Source organism: Triticum aestivum, chromosome 6A, assembly GCF_018294505.1.
Source record: "Triticum aestivum cultivar Chinese Spring chromosome 6A, IWGSC CS RefSeq v2.1, whole genome shotgun sequence".
Taxonomy (NCBI): domain Eukaryota; kingdom Viridiplantae; phylum Streptophyta; class Magnoliopsida; order Poales; family Poaceae; genus Triticum; species Triticum aestivum.
Window position 1 is genome coordinate 296,961,004 of NC_057809.1, and position 19,010 is coordinate 296,980,013.

Consider the following 19,010-nt stretch of genomic DNA (forward strand, 5'->3'; position numbering starts at 1 on the left):
TTATCTATTAGGTATTGCAGATGTTTCTATTTTGTTCTATAATTTTGGTCAAACTCTCAAATGGTTAACTTGCACAAAAATCAATAGACCTTATATTTTGGAACGAAGGGTGTATTTGACAGGAAACGAGAAACCAAACACGCCCTTAGAAATTCTTTTTATTCACAGAAAACGTACAGACATACAACAATGTTTCCCAAAATATAAGACATTTTTGCAGTTTCAAACTGCAAAGAACGTCTTATATTATGGGACAGAGGTAGTATTTTTCTAGACCACGAGAGTGCATTGAGCACTGCAGCAGAAACTCCCAAGTCCCTAAAGCATTCGGATCTCTTTCGTCTTTCTACCAAGCAAGGCTGGTACACCACACAGCACAATTCGGGCAAGGAGCTGATAACATAATTTCGTATCTCCATGCTAAATTTCAACCCCTTCATCTCAGTGTTTGAAGTTTTACAACATCTGGCAAGCATTACAGTTCTTCACATAAAAAGTCTCTCACCTTCACACACACGTCGACACCCAACTTGCTCCACTATACACTTCCCAGTCCTGCTACAGATTATGCAAGGCGTGAGGACGGCCAGACAGCTGGGGTTTGAATTAGCAATGGGTACTGCACATGTGTTTTTTTTTCTTTACATTAATACAGCTAGGATCAGATTTTTACAGTGTACAGTAGAGCTAGAGGAACCATGAAATCACATGCTCATGGCTCTTGACGAAGAAAGGTCAGGATCCCCATCCACTTCGCTTCCTGCTCCGTCTCCCATTGCCTGCAGCATTTTTAGTCCATGAAATATTACTCGCAGCAAATGATTGATATTACCAATATCACAAGGCAAGCTGATTGAGGTTGGCAATTCCCACCTTTATCTGGGATAGATAACGATCAAATGCACCATCGCCGTAAAGGATCTTAGCTCCACAGCCAGGTCGGTCCACCAATCCTACTGCACCTTCATCTACAACCACTGCGTCAATTCGCTTCTCTCCAGATTTTGTATCTGGAATCTGCAAGGCAGTCACAAATTCATGAATATATGGTATGAATGCCAGCTCCATTGAGTTTGTGTGTAAGTTCAAGGAAAAGGAATACAAAGTTGCTATCGGACGAACCTCATACATGGAATCCATGAGAATATTCTCAAGGATAGTCCTTAAGCCCCGTGCACCTGTATTTTTGCACATTGCCTTCTGGGCAATTATTCTTAGTGCAGCATCCGTGAAGTGAAGCTTAACCTGAAAGCCAACAGTGTGAGAAGCGCCAGATAACACTTGCATGTTTCCAATGAAAATATACTCACATTATTCATGCTGAACAACTTCTTGAATTGTTTACCTAGAGCATTCTTTGGCTCGGTGAGAACCTAGCAGTACATTTATTGTATTAGCCATCAATTATAAGTTCAATAACAATCATATAGAAATATGTTTTCCACCTAATAGGATATTTTTCCTCCTACAGATCTACCTGAACAAGTTGGTCCTCATTTAGTGCTGCCAAGCTGACAAGGATAGGAAAACGTCCAATGAACTCCGGAATGAGTCCATATGCTATAAGATCACTGCTCTCAACCTGAAAACAAAACCAAATAAAAAACACTTTAGCTTTTACAGAGCAAATGCATTCACATTCTCCCTGAAACAAAGCTTCCAAAAATAGCTGGCTCCTGGACTCTGGTACTCACTGATTCTAACAAGGACGATGTCACTTGAGCACTTGAAATACCACTAGTCCTCATGCTTGCACGGACAGGTGCCCCAAATCCAATAGAAGAATCCTGCCGCCTATTTACACAAAAAGGGGGTGGGATGCCCCTTAGATGAAGACTGACAGGAAACACCAGAGATAGCAACTTTGAAACAGGTAAAAACAATGGTACCTCTCTGATATAGTTTTCTCCAAGTCAATAAAAGCACCCCCACATATAAACAGAATATCCTTCGTATCTATCTGTATGGCATGCAGAATAGAGAATTAAAGCTCAGCCATGATTACATTACCTTAAACAAGGAAGGCCTTGAAAAGTGGATCATGGTTTAGATGGTACTAGAAGGCAATTAGAAAAATGAAGTTAATATGACATTTGTGGTGCAAAAAGTGGTGGCACTTGGAGCAAGCTGTGGGGTTCCAACCACACAGATTTCGTACAAACATAGTATTACAACAAACAAACAAACAACAACAAAGCCTTTAGTCCCAAACAAGTTGGGGTAGGCTAGAGGTGAATCACATAAGATCTCGCGACCAACTCATGGCTATGGCACATGGATAGCAAGCTTCCACGCACCCCTGTCCATAGCTAGTTCTCTGGTGATACTCCAATCCTTCAGGTCCCTCTTAACGGACTCCTCCCATGTCAAATTCGGTCTACCCCGACCTCTCTTGACATCTCCGCACGCTTTAGACGTCCACTATGCACTGGAGCTTCTGGAGGCCTGCGCTGAATATGCCCAAACCATCTCAGACGATGTTGGACAAGCTTCTCTTAAATTGGTGCTACCCCAACTCTATCTTGTATATCATCATTCCGGACTCTATCCTTTCTCGTGTGGCCACACATCCATCTCAACATACGCATCTCCGCCACACCTAATTGTTTGAACATGTCGCCTTTTAGTCGGCCAACACTCAACGCCATACAACATTGCGGGTCGAACAGCCGTCCTATAGAACTTGCCTTTTAGCTTTTGTGGCACTCACTTGTCACAGAGAATGCCAGAAGCTTGGCACCACTTCATCCATCCGGCTTTGATTCGATGGTTCACATCTTCATCAATACCCCCATCCTCCTGCAGCATTGACCCCAAATATCAAAAGGTGTCCTTCTGAGGTACCACCTGCTTACCAAGGCTAACCTCCTCCTCCTCACACCTAGTAGTACTGAAACCGCACATCATGTACTCGGTTTTAGTCCTACTAAGCCTAAACCCTTTCGATTCCAAGGTTTGTCTCCATAACTCTAACTTCCTATTTACCCCGTCCGACTATCGTCAACTAGCACCACATCATCCGCAAAGAGCATATACCATGGGATATCTCCTTATATATCCCTTGTGACCTCATCCATCACCAAGGCAAAAAGATAAGGGCTCAAAGCTGACCCCTGGTGCAGTCCTATCTTAATCGGGAAGTCATCAGTGTCGACATCACTTGTTCAAACACTTGCCACAACATTATCGTACATGTCCTTGATGAGGGTAATGTACTTTGCTGGGACTTTGTGTTTCTCCAAGGCCCACTACATGACATTCCGCGGTATCTTATCATAGGCCTTCTCCAAGTCAATGAACACCATATGCAAGTCCTTTTGCTCCCTGTATCTCTCCATAAGAGCTCAATGACTCTCTCCCATAGCTTCATTGTATGGCTCATCAGCTTAATTCCCCGGTAATTAGTACAACTCTGAACATCCCCCTTGTTCTTGAAGATTGGTACTAATATACTCCGTCTCCATTCTTCTGGCATCTTGTTTGCCTGAAAAATGAGGTTGAAAAGCTTGGTTAGCCATACTATTGCTATGTCCCCGAGGCCTTTCCACACCTCAATGGGGATGCAATCAGGGCCCATCGCCTTGCCTCCTTTCATCCTTTTTAAAGCCTCCTTGACCTCAGACTCCTGGATTCACCGCACAAAACGCATGCTGGTCTCATTAAAGGAGTCGTCCAGTTCAATGGTAGAACTCTCATTCTCTCCATTGAACAGCTTGTCGAAGTTCTCCCGCCGTCTATGCTTAATCTCCTCGTCCTTCACCAAGAGTTGGTCTGCTCCGTCCTTGATTTATTTGACTTGGCCAATATCCCTCGTCTTCCTCTCTCGGATCTTGGCCATCTTATAGATGTCCCTTTCGCCTTCCTTCGTGCCTAACCGTTGGTAGAGGTCCTCATATGCCTGACCGCTCGCTTCACTGACAGCTCGCTTTGCGGCCTTCTTCGCCATCTTGTACTTCTCTATGTTGTCCGCACTCCTATCCAGGTGTAGGCGTCTGAAGCAATCTTTCTTCTCTTTAATCGCCTTCTGGACAACATCATTCCATCACCAGGTATCCTTATCTCTGCTTCTCCTTCCCTTGGACACTCCAAACTCCTCCGAGGCCACCCTGCGAATGCCAGTCGCCATCTTCATCCACACATTGTCCGCGTCCCCTCCTTCCTCCCAAGGCCCCCTTAATGACCCTCTCCTTGAACGCCTGAGCTACCTACCCCTTGAGCTTCCACCACTTTGTTCTAGCGACTTTGGCACGTTTATGCCGCTGGACACGAATCCGAAAGCGGAAGTCAGCAACCACCAGCTTATGCTGAGGTACAACACTCTCCAGGTATCACCTTACAGTCTAGGCACGCATGCCTATCTTCTCTTCTCGAGAGGATGAAATCAATCTGGCTAGAGTGTTGGCCACTACTAAAAGTCACCAGATGTGATTCTCTCTTTCTAAAGAGGGTGTTAGCTACAATCATGTCGTAGGCTAGAGGAAAGCTTAAGACATCTTCGCCTTCTTGATTCCTGATGCCATAACCAAAGCCCCCATGCGCCCATTCAAAACCTGTGTTAGATGTACCCACGTGGCCATTGAGGTCTCCTCCTATGAAGAGCTTCTCGCCAATCGGTACACTCCTAACCATGTCTTCCAGGCCTTCCCAGAACTCCCTCTTGGTGTTCTCATTGTGGCCTACTTGCGGGGCATACGCGTTGATAACATTGAGAACTAAGTCCCCAACTACCAGCCTGACCAGGATAATCCGTCTCTTGATGTCTACCGCTCCATACTTGAGGCTCTTGTTGATCAAGATGCCTACGCCATTTCTGTTTCCAGCTTGAAGCCGGTATCCTCCACCTCCTTCGCCTTCTGTCCCCTCCATTTGGTTTCTTGGACGCAAAGGATATCAACACCTCTCCTCACCGCTGCATCAACTAGCTCTCGAAGCTTCCCTGTCAGAGATCCTACGTTCCAACTACCTAAGCGAATCCTCCTAGGCTCGGTTAGCTTCCTTACCCTTCGCACTCATCGAGTCAAATGCGAAGACCCTTGCTCATTTTCCACTACATCTGGGCGCCAATGTAGCGCGCCACTAAGGATGCGACGACCCGATCCTCGCTCACTTGCCACCGTATCCGGATCAAGATACGGCGCGCCGCCAGGGAGGTGACGGCCCGGCCCTTGCCCATTTTCCACCACACCCGGGTTATGATGTGGAGCGTCGCTGAGAGGGTTACGCCCCAAACAAAAATCCAAATAAACATAGTATTACAAATAGCATTAATCTCTAGAAGTTACTAACACCACATGTCCTAGCTCCTGCCTCCTGGCACCGCCACTGGGTGTAAAGAAACAATACGATACATGTATAAAGCAGCACGGTATGCATTCATAATAAATAAGTTCTCTTTTCTACGAAGGACTAGTATGATGATAAGGTCACATAATTCCATATTTTTCTCTATTTTTGCTACCATTCAGGACACAGGTACTGGCGGTGTGATACTGTAGTTCTTCAGGCAAAATGTATACCATGCACACTTTCTTTGGGAAGAATGTCATATACAAATTGTGCTGACAGTACCTGTATATTATCACCACGAGGATGCTTCCTTGCTCCTTTCTCAGGGACATTGACTATCTAAACATGACCACATTAGAAAAACATATCAAAAGGCATCCATATGTAGAGACAATTATCAAGAAATGATCTTGTCTTTTACCAAGAATCATAGTACCCCAGAAAGATCGCATGATATCAATGAAGCAAATGAGTTCCTTTTTAGTGCATAGTAGGATTAATGTAAAACAAAATTATATGATGCCTCGAACCAATACATTTGCAAATCCAATAATGACATAACTATAAAAGCTCCAAAATGCAAGCTCACAATACACAGCACAAAAGAAAGAAAATGCATGAATAGAACTAGGTATAGCATTCAGCCACCACTACACATTTCTGTACAATAGCATATACTCCCTCCGTTCCTAATATAAGTCTTTTTAGATATTTCAGTAAGGACTGCGGATGTATATAGACATATTTTAGAGTGTAGATTCACTCATTTTGCTCCATATGTAGTCTGCATTGGAATCTCTAAAAAGACTTATATTTAGGAACGGAGGGAGTATTAATCTACGAATGATACATTTTAATCCTAGTGGCAGCCAATATCTGCTTGCAAACGTTCAAACTTTCAATTTATAAACATGCTGCTTCATCGGAAGGTCAATGAAGATGACTCACTGTGCCTTCCAGCATTTTCAACAAAGCCTGCTGAACACCTTCGCCTGATACATCTCTACTGATGTTAAGGCTCTCAGCCTGCATGTTGAATGCACCCAACTAATTAACGATTCCCATACCAAGGAAAAATGTTCAACAGAAGTTAATTTGGACAGACCTTCTTAGTGATCTTATCAACTTCATCAATGTACACCATCCCTTGTTGTGCTGCTTGCACATTAAAATCTGCCACCTAGTTAATGTTCAAATATAAGACCCAGAGTTCACTTTCAAGGACTCAATAGTGAAAAGTCAACTAGTAGCTCCTATTTGTTTAAATATATGTGCAATCAAAAACCATACCGTAAGTAACTTGTACAATATAGATTCTACATCTTCTCCTACATACCCTGCCTGCAGGAAGTTGAAAAATAAAGCCTTAGTGTCTGAACAAAGGAGAGAGAGAGATAGAGAGAGAGAGATTCACTTAAAAATATGCCTAAAGGAATCAGGTGACGGCAGTTAATCATTTTTTATTAGTTGAATCGCTCACAAAGAAATGAAGTAGGCATCTTGATCAACAAGAGAGTAGTAGACGTCATGGTTAGGAGTGTACCTATTAGTGAGAAGCCCTTCATAGGAGGAGCCCTAAATGGCCACATGGGTACATCTAACACAGGTTTTGAAGGGGTGTAGGGGGGCTTTGGCTATGGCATCAGGAATCAAGAAGAAGATGTCTTAAGCTTCGCTCTAGCCTACGACATGATTGTAGCTAACACCCTCTTAAAAAAGAGATAATCCCATCTAGTGACTTTTAGTGGTGGTGAACACTCTAGCCAGATTGATTTCGTCCTCTCGAGAAGAGAAGGCATGCATGCTTTACTAGATTTTAAGGTGATACCTGAAGAGAGTGTTGTCCCTCACATAAGCTTTAGGTGGCTGACTTCCGCTTTTGGATTCGTGTAGCAGGATAAGCGCCCCAAGCCGCTAGAACTAAGTGGTGGAAGCTCAAGGGGGAGGCGGCTCAGGCTTTTGAGAGGGTTATTAAGGAGGGCCCTTGGGAGGAAGGAGGTGATGTAGATGGCGACTTGCATTCGTAAGGTGGCTTCAAAGGAGTTTGGGGTGACCAGAGGAAGTAGAAGCGAAGCTAAAGGTACCTGGCGGTGGAAGGCTATTAAGGAGAAGAAAGACTGTTTCAGATGCCTACACCTGGATAGGAGTGCAGACAACAGAGAAGTACAAGGCGGCAAAGAAGGCTGCAAAGCGAGCAGTGAGTGAAGCAAGGGATCGGGCGTATGAGAACCTGAAGCAGCACAAGGTTGTGAGGAGCAACTCCACTTGCTGCTACAAAGTGAACAGCACTAGTGTTGAACGAACTACTTCAACGTGTTGCGCTACATATCGCTCGAGGAGAATATAGGACAATACGGCAGCAAGAGTTCAATCCAAAACTCCTAGAACACAAGATCTAGTCCAAGATCTTAGATAAGAACACCAATTCTGTTATAGATAGTGGGGTACATAGTCTGGTTACAAACTAGAGGTAAGGACCTCTGTTTATAGGGCTTTGGGAAGCCCTGACATCTCACTTCTACTTATAGCTAGAACACTCTAGAAAACATTACAAGATTCACCATTCTCCTCATAGCTAGAAGACTAGAAAACAGTAGCTAGGGTTAAGAAAAGAAAAAAAAACTAGACTAGAGTAGAAGTAGCCAAACAGATTTGACATATGATTTTTTTCCTCCTCTGTTGTTCCCCATCAGGACCTCTACCAGCACTTAGACACAAAGGAAGGCGAAAAGGACATCTATAAGATGGCCAAGATCCGAGAGAGGAAGACGAGGGATGTCAACCAAGTGAAATGCATCAAGGACGGAGCAGGTCGGCTCATGGTGAAGGACGAGGAGATCAAGCATAGATGGCGGGAGTACTTCGACAAGCTGTTCAATTGAGAGAATGAGAGCTCTACCATTGAGCTGGACGACTCCTTTGATGATACCAGCAGGCGTTTTGTGCGACGAATTCAGAAGTGAATCCAAGAGTTTGAGGTCAGGGAGGCTTTAAAAAGGATGAGAGGAGGCAAGGCGATGGGCCCTGATTGTATCCCCGTTGAGATGTGGAGAGGCCTTGGAGACATAGCGATAGTATGGCTAACTAAGCTGACTCCTTTTCAACCTCATTTTTCAGGCAAACAAGATGCTAGAAGAATGAAGGTGGAGTATATTAGTACTGATCTTCAAGAACAAGGAGGATGTTCAAAGTTATACTAATCACCATGAAATTAAGCTGATGAGCCATAATGAAGATATGGGAGAAGAGTCATTGAGCACCGCTTAAGAGGAATGCCAAGCGTACCAAAAATCAGTTTGGTTTCATGCCGGGAGGTTGACCATGGAAACCATTTCCTTGGTAAGACAACTTAGGGAGAGATACAGGGAGCAAAAGAAGGACCTGTGTATAGTGTTCATTGACTTGGAGAAGGCCTACGATAAGATACTGCGAAATGTCATGTTGTGGGCCTTGTAGAAACACAAAATCCCAACAAAGTACATACCCTCATCAAGGACATGTACGATAATGTTGTGACAAATGTTCAAACAAGTGATGGCAACACCGATGACTTTTCGATTAAGATAGGACTGCACCAATGGTCAACTTTGAGACCTTATGTTTTTGCCTTGGTGATGGATGAGGTCAACAAAGATATACAAGGAGATATCCCATGGTGTATGCTCTTTGAGGATGATGTGGTGCTAGTGGATGATGGTCAGACAGGGGTTAATAGAAAGTTAGAGCTATGGAGACAAACTTTGGAATCAATAGGTTTTAGGCTTAGTAGAACTAAAACCGAGTATATGAGGTGCAGTTTCAGTACTATACATTATTATGCACTAATAATATCCTCCAGAATGTAAACATTAGTGAATAGCGAACCACTTACCTGGGTCAATGTTGTTGCATCAGCAATTACAAATGGCACATTCACAAACCGAGCTAATGTCTTTGCAAGCAAAGTTTTACCTGTGAAAAAATGAAGCATCCAAACAAAATACTACTGATGAGCGCTCTCTCTTTATTATAGTTCGTCCAACATAGAAGAAACCAGAATTCAGTTTATTCCAATCACAACAACTGAGGATAGTTGCAGATGCTACCTGAACCAGTAGGGCCCATTAACAGTATATTGCTTTTCTCTAGTTCAACATTGTCTTCACCATCAGCTTCTCCATCAGAACAACCCAAATCTGCTCCAGACCTAATGGTTTTAGCTTATACATCACATAATTAGTCGCTGAATGATATGCATGAGTTCTAATTTCTGTGGGTGCAGTAATAAATATTCTTACTCATTTCATAAACAAAACAAAAAGAAATGAGGTGGTACAATGGAACTGACCCTTTCTGTAGAGACTGATGGTATATACGTTTATAGTGGTTGTACACTGCAACAGATAGCACCTACAAATTTAAATGGTAATATCATATCAGAAAATCAAAGCTATGGAAGCGTTAGTGTCGAGTGTTGAGTACACAATACTAAGCAGGAGTACTTGAGCTTATCATGCTGATTATACTAAATCAATATCTAGGTGCCACCTTTGCCACTCAAGGCTAATATATCTTACAATTGAGAAAAACCACCCTTGACAGTACAAATAGTTGATCGCCAAATCTCATCAACACTAGCTGTACTATATTGTGTATGGAACATTGGAACTTGCACTAGATTTGTTAGATGGCACAGATCAAGGAAAGGTGCACCCAGGTCAAGGTTGATTGAAGGTGAAATCACCAGCGTTCTTGATCAGTTTTCCGTACAGCTTCTGTAGAAAACTGTTGGAGGTGGCAGACCTGTGGTTGAGCAAATCCACCTGGGTCTATATCCATAGCAGCGCCAGAGACCGATTCTCCATGAGCACTACCAAGCTCTTGGCAGCCACTGGACGCAGAAAGATGAAGTGGTCGTCAATGCCGAGTTCATGCCTCCATGAGCAATCCTTGTCACTGGTGTCAGACAAGGAGAGAAACTAACGCCAAGGCCTCCCTAAAAGGATAAACCCTTCCGATCACCAAAGCATCCCCTAAGCTCTGCATCTCAATGGCTTGCTCAAGTTGTGCTCAAATGAAGCCACATCTCACAACTCCAGGCGTACATTGACCAAGTTGCCAAGGATCTAGACACCGCAGGCCTCTTTTTTTTCGAGAAAACGCAAAGACTTTGCATTTCATTGCATTGAAAAAAGAGAGGGGTCATCAGTACAAGCCTCCGAGAGGGAGGGTTACAAATTCAAAACAAAAAAGGATCAGTGGACGTCCCAGGTGGTCAGTAAGACTACGCCTAGGCCTGTGGCTCCTGCTCTGACCCAAAGGGTCGCTTCCTCTCTAATTCTAGCCGTGAGTTCGGTAATGAAGGGCTGAGCGCCGTCGAAGACGCAGGCGTTCCTCTGCTTCCAGATCATCCAGGCCTACCGCACTAATGACCTGTGTTATGACCGGCATATTAGGGGCTTAGCCCAGTTAGTTGTGGCCCAGTTTATCTTATCGTTATTAGGGGCTTAGCCCAATTATCTTATTAGTATCCTCGTGTAAGGACCCGTTTTGGAATTAAGGCCTCCTTTGATTTGAAGGATTTTTCATAGGAAAAACGCAGGAATTCTCATTCCATAGGATTTGCTACTGTAGCGATGTTTGATTTGCAGGAACAAGTATGGAGGAATACTGTTGCAATCCAGAGAAACACTGTTGGTTTCCTGTGATTTCGCATGAAGTGAAACATTGAGTCAGACCTCTTTTTTACACAAAGACCGAGGCAAGAGGGACAAAGTTGCATACCAGCGCATGGTTTCTCTACTAAATAATGCATTCCTTTGATTTCAGTTCCTGCATTTCAAACGTTCCATTTGTTTCATATTCCTATACTTTCACTGTTTTTCAATCCTCTGTTTTACAACTGCAACCCTATAGATTTCCTGTATTCTTTCTATTCCAGTGTTTTTGCAATCCTGTGAATCAAAGAGGCCCTAAGCAAGAAGCAATCATATTTGCTCGGCTTCCTTAGGGAGCCGAGAGACCTAACCCTAGCCATCGCCCCTGCTCTCTCTCGCGCGCGCACGCAACGACGACGCCCCAGCGCCGGCGACCACGCCTTCCTCCACGCCATCCGTCCTTCCACCCCTACAACCTGAGACCACACCCTGGTAGGATCCAGTACCACAAATTCGGTATCAGATAGCTTCAATGCGATCATGTCCTCACCGCCGCCCACCCCGACCCTCTGGCTGCCGACCGCGACGACCGCCCCGATGGCCACCACGGCCAACGCCCCGCTCTTGCCGGTGCCGGTCACCTCCGCTGCGCCCGTCCCCATCGTCTTCACCCCAAAGGAGATGACGGCTGCCATCCGGGATCTCACCCAGGCGGTCACGGGCATCTACACGTTCCTCGCGAGATCCTATGGGCCGCAGCCGCCTGTGCCCTTCGCCACCGCCCCACCACCGCAGAAGCCGTCATGGCAGCCGCCATCCTCGGCGACCCCCGTCGCCGCCGCCATGCAGCAGCTGTCGTGGCAGCCGCCACCAGCGACGAACCCCGGCGCCTCCACCATGCAGCAGGAGCAACAACTGCAGCCGCCGCCATCGGCGACCACGGCCCTGGACATCCCGGCGATGAGCCCAGGGGTGCCCATCCACCAGGTCCGGTTCCCCTCGTCGTCGTCTCCGTTACCGGCCTGGCTCGCTGGGTCCCTTGAGCCGGTCTACACGACGGCCTCAGTCGGGCTGCACGTGCTGCCCCCGCCGGCGACGCACCCGGCCATGCAGTTTGGCAGGTCCTCGGGCTCCGCCGAGCCCTTCATCAGCGTCGATGGGCCCCTGTTCCAGGGCGGCACCCTGATGCCCGCCTTCTCGGCCCCGTCATCCTCGCTGCTCCGTGCTGACGAGGCACACCCGCCCGTCGTCCACGTCCAAACGCCGTCGAGATTCTCCAAGCTGGAGTTCATGACCTATGACGGCACCGTCGACCCCTTGAATTGGCTCAACCAATGCGACCAATTTTTCAGGAGACAGCGCACGCTCGCGTCCGACCGCACCTGGATCGCCTCGTATCATCTCCGAGGAGCCGCGCAGACGTGGTACTACGCCCTCGAACAGGACGAGGGCGGCATGCCACCATGGGAGCGCTTCCGCGATTTGTGCCTCTTGCGCTTCGGTCCGCCTATACGCGGGAGCCGTCTGGCAGAGCTTGGGCGTCTTTCGTTCCTCACCACGGTGCAAGACTTCGCCGACCGCTTCCAGGCACTGGCATGCCACGCCCCCGGCGTTTCGGCTCGTCAGCGGGCTGAGCTCTTCGTCGACGGCCTACCGGACCACATCCGCGTGGACGTGGAGATGCGCAGGCCACAGGACCTCTAGACGGCCATGTACTACGCCCGCGCGTTCTAGCGTCGCGCGGTCGCCATCCAGCAGGCGCCACCGCCCCGTGCCACTGGGCCGCCACCCTGGCCGGAAGTTCCCACGTAGGGTTGGCCTGCCCAGGCTTCCACGGCGCCCCTCGCCACAGCTGCGACACGCCCGTTTCGCCGGCTCACCCCGGCCAAGCAACTCGAGCGTCGCCGCCAAGGGTTATGCTTCAACTGCGACGAGCCCTACGTATCGGGCCACATCTGCCCACGACTCTTCTACCTGGAGGCTGCAGATTACATTAAGGAGGACCCCGCCGCCGCCGGGCTCGGCGACCAGCCCGCCCCAGTTGACGCGGAGGTGTTTGGCAACCGTTGATCTTCCCCGCCTTCCAGCTCGAGGACGAGTTGTTTGTGCAGGCAGGGAGAGATGTTATGACTGGCATATTAGGGGCTTAGCCCAGTTAGTTGTGGCCCAGATTATCTTATCGTTATTAGGGGCTTAGCCCAATTATCTTATTAGGAGGATTATATAAACTCGTGTAAGGACCCGTTTTGGGATTAAGCAAGAAACAATCATATTTGCTCGGCTTCCTTAGGGAGTCGGGAGACCTAACCCTAGCCGCCGCCCCTGCTCTCTCTCACGCACGCAACAACGGCGCCCCAGCGCCGGCGACCACGCCATCCCTCCTTCCACCCCTACAACCTGAGACCACGCCCTGGTAGGGATCCAGTTACTACCAACCTGCTCCGCGATGGGCACATTCCACACCCGATTGAATCGCTCACTGGCTGGAATCCACATAAGAGCACTCTCATTAAGTTAATAGTTTGCCCTCAGCGTTAAGTAACCACTGGTGCTTTTTGAATTTGCATAAAAATAGTAGAAAAGCATACAAGGACTTCGCATTAGATCAATTGTGGGCTGTGGGTACGCAATATGTTTGGTTTCTTGTCATTGTTTCATGGTGTTCTTTTACGTGACGGGGAAAGTGACAACTTATTCCCCTTTTTGTTTGTGAAACCCTATTTATATCCTTTGAGCGCACTCCCATAACTAGCGATCACCTGGATCTCACCTTTGCTAGTGTGAATAAAAGCAGTACTAGCCATGAGACAAGTGTTATCAGATATCTTCAGGAGAAAACTAAACTAAACCAACACTCAAAACCCACTGATCAAACTCCATTTCCAATCGAATCATCTCAACTACATTAAGATTTTTTTTCTCGAATACACAGGAGAGTTGTGTACCATTGCATTTAGAATAAATGTACATACAAGCCCCACTAAACAGCTAAAACGGATGCGCTAGAAGCAAGAAAAAGACGACCCACACTCAAACCAAGACCACAACCAGGACTCTCCCATGATCAGTCTAAGGACCAAAGTTGTGCTTCATCTTTAATGGCCAGTAGCACCCCTTGGACACTGGGAACTCCCGTTGAAGACACAGTCATTTCGATGCTTCTAAATCATCCAAGCACAAAGAGTGATTAAGGATTTCCAACCACCCTGCATAGAACCTGCATAGAACCTGGCACCGTAGAGATGGTTCTAGGCCACCAAACAAATAAATGAGGAGAAGGTGATTGGGGCGTCAAGTCAGGGAGGCCAAGATGTCTGAACAGGAGGGATCAAGTCTCTTGCAAACACACAAGAGACAAGGATATGATGAATCGTATACTCTTCCTGCTCACAAAATGGGCAACAATCTGAAATGTGGCGAACCCCTCCGTTAAAGGCGGTCAGCTGTCCAGCACTTATTATGGGCAACCAACCACAAGAAGAAATGGCGTTTCTTAGGGGCACATGGCTTCCAAATCAACCTCCAATGTTCCAGACCAACTAAAACCAATAAAGAACACTTATGCTTTGCGAGCCGTTTTCACCGAATACTAACCATCTCCAGCAAATCTCCAAGAATGCTTATCTTGAATGTCATTCTGGATCTCCACTTCGGACACAAGATCCCATATATTTAAATATTCGGATAAGTAGCCACCAAGAGAGCACCTTGAATATCCTGCACCCAACAACGTCCCACCAGTGCATCATGAACTGTATGGCTATTAGCCCGATGCCCCGATGCTTTAGGGACAAGGGCAAAAAGGTGCAGAGCAAGATCAACAATGGACTGCCCCTCCAACCATCCATGCAGAAAAGGGTGTTACGACCATCACCCACCACCGAGATAATAGCGGTGGAGAAGAGAGCCCAGATAAACCTTGGGATCAAGGCTCTCTTCTCCACCGCTAGTATAGTGTATCTGGTCCCAAGGTTTATCTAGTTGGGTTTTATGCACTCATAGCCGTCGCATCCGTGCCCAACCGCAAGTTTTAAATCAAGAATATCCAGACCTTTCGAGCTCCTTGGAAGGCAAACCATCAGCCATGCAATCAAACAATGACCAACTCTTGCCTCCTTCCTTCCTCTCCACAAGAAGCCCCTTCTGATTTTATCAATTGCCCTCAAAGCCCAATTTGGAAGATCCATGGCCATAGCCAAATACACAAACAAAGATGTGAAAATGACCTTACCCGCTCAGCTAGCCCGTGTCATGACTTCAACCTTCCATCCCGGGAGTTGATCAGCAATTCTATCAATGATAGGTTGAATTTGGATTGTTGTTAAGTTTTTGATGGACAAAAGGCCAATATATTTGCAAGGAAACTCTTTCACCTCAGAAGGCAAATGCTCCTGGACGACAGCCAAGTCGTCGACCGAACATTGGATTGGTATAGTACTAATCATCTGAATATTCGTCTTAAGACCATATGCACCCCCCAAGCACATGTAAAATATCCTTGATCAGCTCCGAATCTGAAGCCACCATTACAATAAGAAGCACCATGTCGTCAGCATAAAGAGAAACACGATGACGAAGTGGTCGGCTAGATAGGGGCTGCAGCAGCCATCATCCCTGGCCTTTTGAACCAAGCTATTGAGAGCGTCCATGACAAGGATGAACAACATTGGGGACATAGGGTCCCCTTGACAAAGGCCTCTCATATGCTGAATTACATCTCATGCAATGTGTTTGCCAAAAAGCTCCGATATACTAATAGTGTTCCTGCAAAAAATATACTAATAGGTGGGTAATCATAAGTCCTCAATCAGCAAAGCTGAGCCAATCGAAATAGGATTCTATTGTGTAAAGATTGGATTTGGGTACCATATATAGTACAGCTGGACACAATGCTTGTACCTGTATTGATCTCCTTGTATGCCTATCGGCACTAAGCTGTATAAAAAACAACAGCTGCCCAAGATTGATCTGTGCTGAATCAGGTCAATATTTCTCTTCCTGTCTTCTATACATTGTTGTAAAACGTGGCGAACGGAATTCTGGTGTACATGTCGGGCTTCAGGCTGAGCTTGACAACGTGAGCTAGAGACTGGGGGCAGATTCATTGGCTCGTATTTAGAAGTAAAACGTGCAGTTGGGTGCATCCATCTGCCCAGCAAGAGGGAACGGGCACATTTTATGTACAGCGCTAATTGACCGTAAACAATGCAATCAATGATGGCAACAGCAGCAGAATTTCTCAGGCATGTATGTGTGCCACATGGCTCTCCTTGAGGGTGCTGAGGTATATAGTTTATGACAGAAAGGAGACTGCGTGTGTGTTGCCTAGGAAGACCGCACATAGGCTCTTGGTGACCGCATTATCCTTGCTCTGATACCATGAAAGAAGAAGTATTCAGCTGAACTTGATGATTTGTATTTTTCCTCATGGGGTAGTCTATAGAGATTAGAATAGAGCGAGGAGGAACAACATGCTCAACAACAATCTGTTGAGATCCTATTACAATAGAGCTAGAATAATGTATCTGCGTGTGAATGTAGCTGATGACCATGGGAAGCTGACGACTAGGGCTGGGTTAGTTCATTATCGTTACTTGGAACTACCACGGAACAGATGGTGTGTGAGAGGTGAGATTACCAGATTAACCTTCATTACTTTCAGTATAAGGTACCAATTCCACACCATTGATCTGCATATCCGTAAACTTCTCTAAAAGTGGTATATCGAAACAAAGGTTACTAAATTTTCTTTCATTATCATGCAATGGGTAAAATAGGTTAAATCTGTAAATTCAGATGTATCTTGGTGCAAAGGAAGAACACCCTCCTTGCATGCCATCATTTGATGGAGCTCAAAATTTCAAACTGCTTTTGCCATTACAAACCTCCCCTCTGTAGGCTTCTTACAACTCCCGCGGGTCAAAATAAGAAAAAAATAGGAAAGAACATAATTGTGTTCCCACGCGAGAGCAATGCCCCAAGTTTTAGCACAGCACAACTGGCACAAAAACTGTTGTGCTGAGTGCACTGAGAGGAGCACACGGACTAGGCATTAAAGACCTAGCATTTGGAATCAGCATTAAGAACCCAATACTTCCCACAAGCTGACCAAAAGCGGCAGCAAAATGCCATCTCTGATATAAACAGTAAATAAAACAGGTGAACGGGAGCATGATTACAGCAAAGAGTTGTATAGAATCCTCACCTTCTTGGCTCGGTCTTGCCCAATCACATACTTATCGAGCCCCTTGGAAATCTCCTTAGGTGTCGGAAAATCCTTCCCAAGGTTCGACCCGCCCCATCCGTCCTTTCCCCCTCCTCCCTCCTCGCCCCCACCGCCAGCAGCTCCTCCCCCGCCACCGCCTCCGGCTACGCGGACGACGTTAAGGCTAGGGTGGAACGGTGGCCCGGGCGGCACATGCACGGCCACGCCACTACCATCCCCATCGTCGCGCGAAGACGAGCTCGCACGGATGGCTTCCCAGGAGGAGGGGTCCCTGACCCTGACGCCGTCCGGGGGCAGGTCAGCCCGGACGCGGCCGATCTCGACGAAGGTGCCCTGAAGTGGCGCGAGGTGGTTGGGGTGGAAGAAGTAGGCGGTGCGGCAGTTGGGACAGAGGTTGAGCGTCTGATAGCCGCCGACAGCGGCGGGGGCTGAAGGGGGATGGGCGCGGTGGGAGAAGAGGATGTCCATGTGCTTGGAGCAGCGCGGGCAGTGGGCCTCCGCGCGGATACGCCGCGGCTCCGGCTCGTCGTTAGAGGAGGACGAGGAGGAGCCGCCCCCGGAGGAGGACGAGGGGCCCTCCCACTTGCGCCGATCCTGGAGGAGCCGGTGCGGTGGCGGGACCGCCGCGATGGCAGGGGAGCATTCGGCTGCGGTCAGGGTGGAGGCGGCGCGCGTGGCTGCGGCGGCGAGGCGCCTCCACCGGAGGAGGCCAGACATGGCGGAGGCGAGGAGCGCGTGCGGAGCTGCGGATTTGGGGGGGGGGGGGGGGGGGGGGGGGGGGGGGGGGGGGGGGGGGGGGGTCGAGAGAGAGAGGGAGAGAGAGAGTGGGCTGTGTTTCCTGTGGTGTCTCAGCGGGTGTGGTTAGCGAATTCCTGCGCTGTTTTTCTCTAGTGTTTGTGAGCTTTTTACGTGGTGGGGGCCTGCTGATACGTGGATTCCGGGATGGCGAGGCCAGAATCTTGCGATCGGATAAGGTGAGCTGTTGCACGGTTGGGTTTTTTTTTATTTACTAGGATACATGAAACATGCCTGTGTGTTGTAACGAAAAGAAAAAAAAGTCTAAAATAAATCTTCAATTTATACTTGAAGTCTGAGTTGAAATCGCTTAGCCTACGCGGCCGGCCTAAACTGGAAATTTTATGTCCCTTTCTAATTAACCATCCTAACTAAGAAAACATTTCACCTGGTCTTTAAATGTCTGCACAGCCATCTCTTCAGTGCATGCATTTTATTCTTTGGTGTATTTAATTCGTTGTTTCAAAAACTAAAAAAACATAACTTTTAATCCGCGTATCGGAATTAAGATCCGTTTTCACCGCTGGAATTCTCGCGACGTGCTCTTCGAAACTAGATCCCGCATGGGGATGTTTCGACGAACTAGTCTTCCTGCCAACTAAACATCAATGTGTGTGTAACTAGACTAGATTGCCACGCCAACTGAGCATATGTGTGTGCAACTAGTGTCCTGCCAACTAAACATTAATGCGTGTGCAACTAGACTAGATTGCCGCGCCAACTGAGCATATATATGTGCAACCAGTCTTCCTGCCAATTAAATATCAATGTGTGTGCAGCTAGACTGCATTACAAGACAACTAAACATCAATGTGTGTGCAACTATACTACATTACAAGCCAACTAAACATCAATGTGTGTGCAACTATACTACATTACAAGCCAACTAAACATCAACGTGTGTGCAACTAGACTACATTACAAGAGGAGGTTGTACATCGACTTTCGTCGAGGCAATAGACTAGTTGCACATCAAAATTGTCGTGGTTGCTAGGTTGCAACCTCATACGAAGATGCAGCTCCAAACATTAGTTTTGAAAAAAAGTTGCACGATGTAGTAATAAAGT

The 19,010-nt window shown here is 47.0% G+C and overlaps 1 protein-coding gene across 3 annotated transcripts; it reads right to left on the reverse strand.

The window, feature by feature from the left end:
• Nucleotides 1-397: 397 nt before the first annotated feature.
• LOC123127455 (CLP protease regulatory subunit CLPX1, mitochondrial) lies at nt 398-17,920 on the reverse strand. 3 transcript variants are annotated; one of them, XM_044547174.1, is made up of 16 exons: nt 17,128-17,919; nt 9,614-9,675; nt 9,372-9,472; nt 9,158-9,237; nt 6,577-6,627; nt 6,392-6,466; nt 6,235-6,312; nt 5,569-5,625; nt 1,890-1,960; nt 1,695-1,794; nt 1,478-1,582; nt 1,311-1,373; nt 1,123-1,245; nt 874-1,017; nt 674-779; nt 398-555 (listed from the first exon to the last, which is right to left on the reverse strand). In XM_044547174.1, the coding sequence occupies exons 1-15, from the start codon at nt 17,863-17,865 to the stop codon at nt 705-707; spliced, it is 1,923 nt and encodes a 640-aa protein (XP_044403109.1). In that variant the 5' UTR covers nt 17,866-17,919; the 3' UTR covers nt 398-555; nt 674-704. The 3 variants fall into 3 exon arrangements, with proteins under 3 accessions (XP_044403109.1, XP_044403108.1, XP_044403110.1); XM_044547173.1 differs by having other exon boundaries at nt 398-779; XM_044547175.1 differs by lacking the exon at nt 6,235-6,312 and having other exon boundaries at nt 398-779; nt 17,128-17,920.
• Nucleotides 17,921-19,010: the final 1,090 nt, after the last annotated feature.

Coding starts and splice junctions, on each gene's coding strand:
- LOC123127455 (XM_044547174.1), bottom strand. CDS start 17,865: ATGTCTGGCCTCCTCCGGTGGAGGCGCCTCGCCGCCGCAGCCACGCGC. Junction 9,676..17,127: donor GGCAAGACCGAGCCAAGAAG/GTGAGGATTCTA, acceptor TTAAATTTGTAG/GTGCTATCTGTTGCAGTGTA. Junction 9,238..9,371: donor AATGGGCCCTACTGGTTCAG/GTAGCATCTGCA, acceptor ATTTTTTCACAG/GTAAAACTTTGCTTGCAAAG.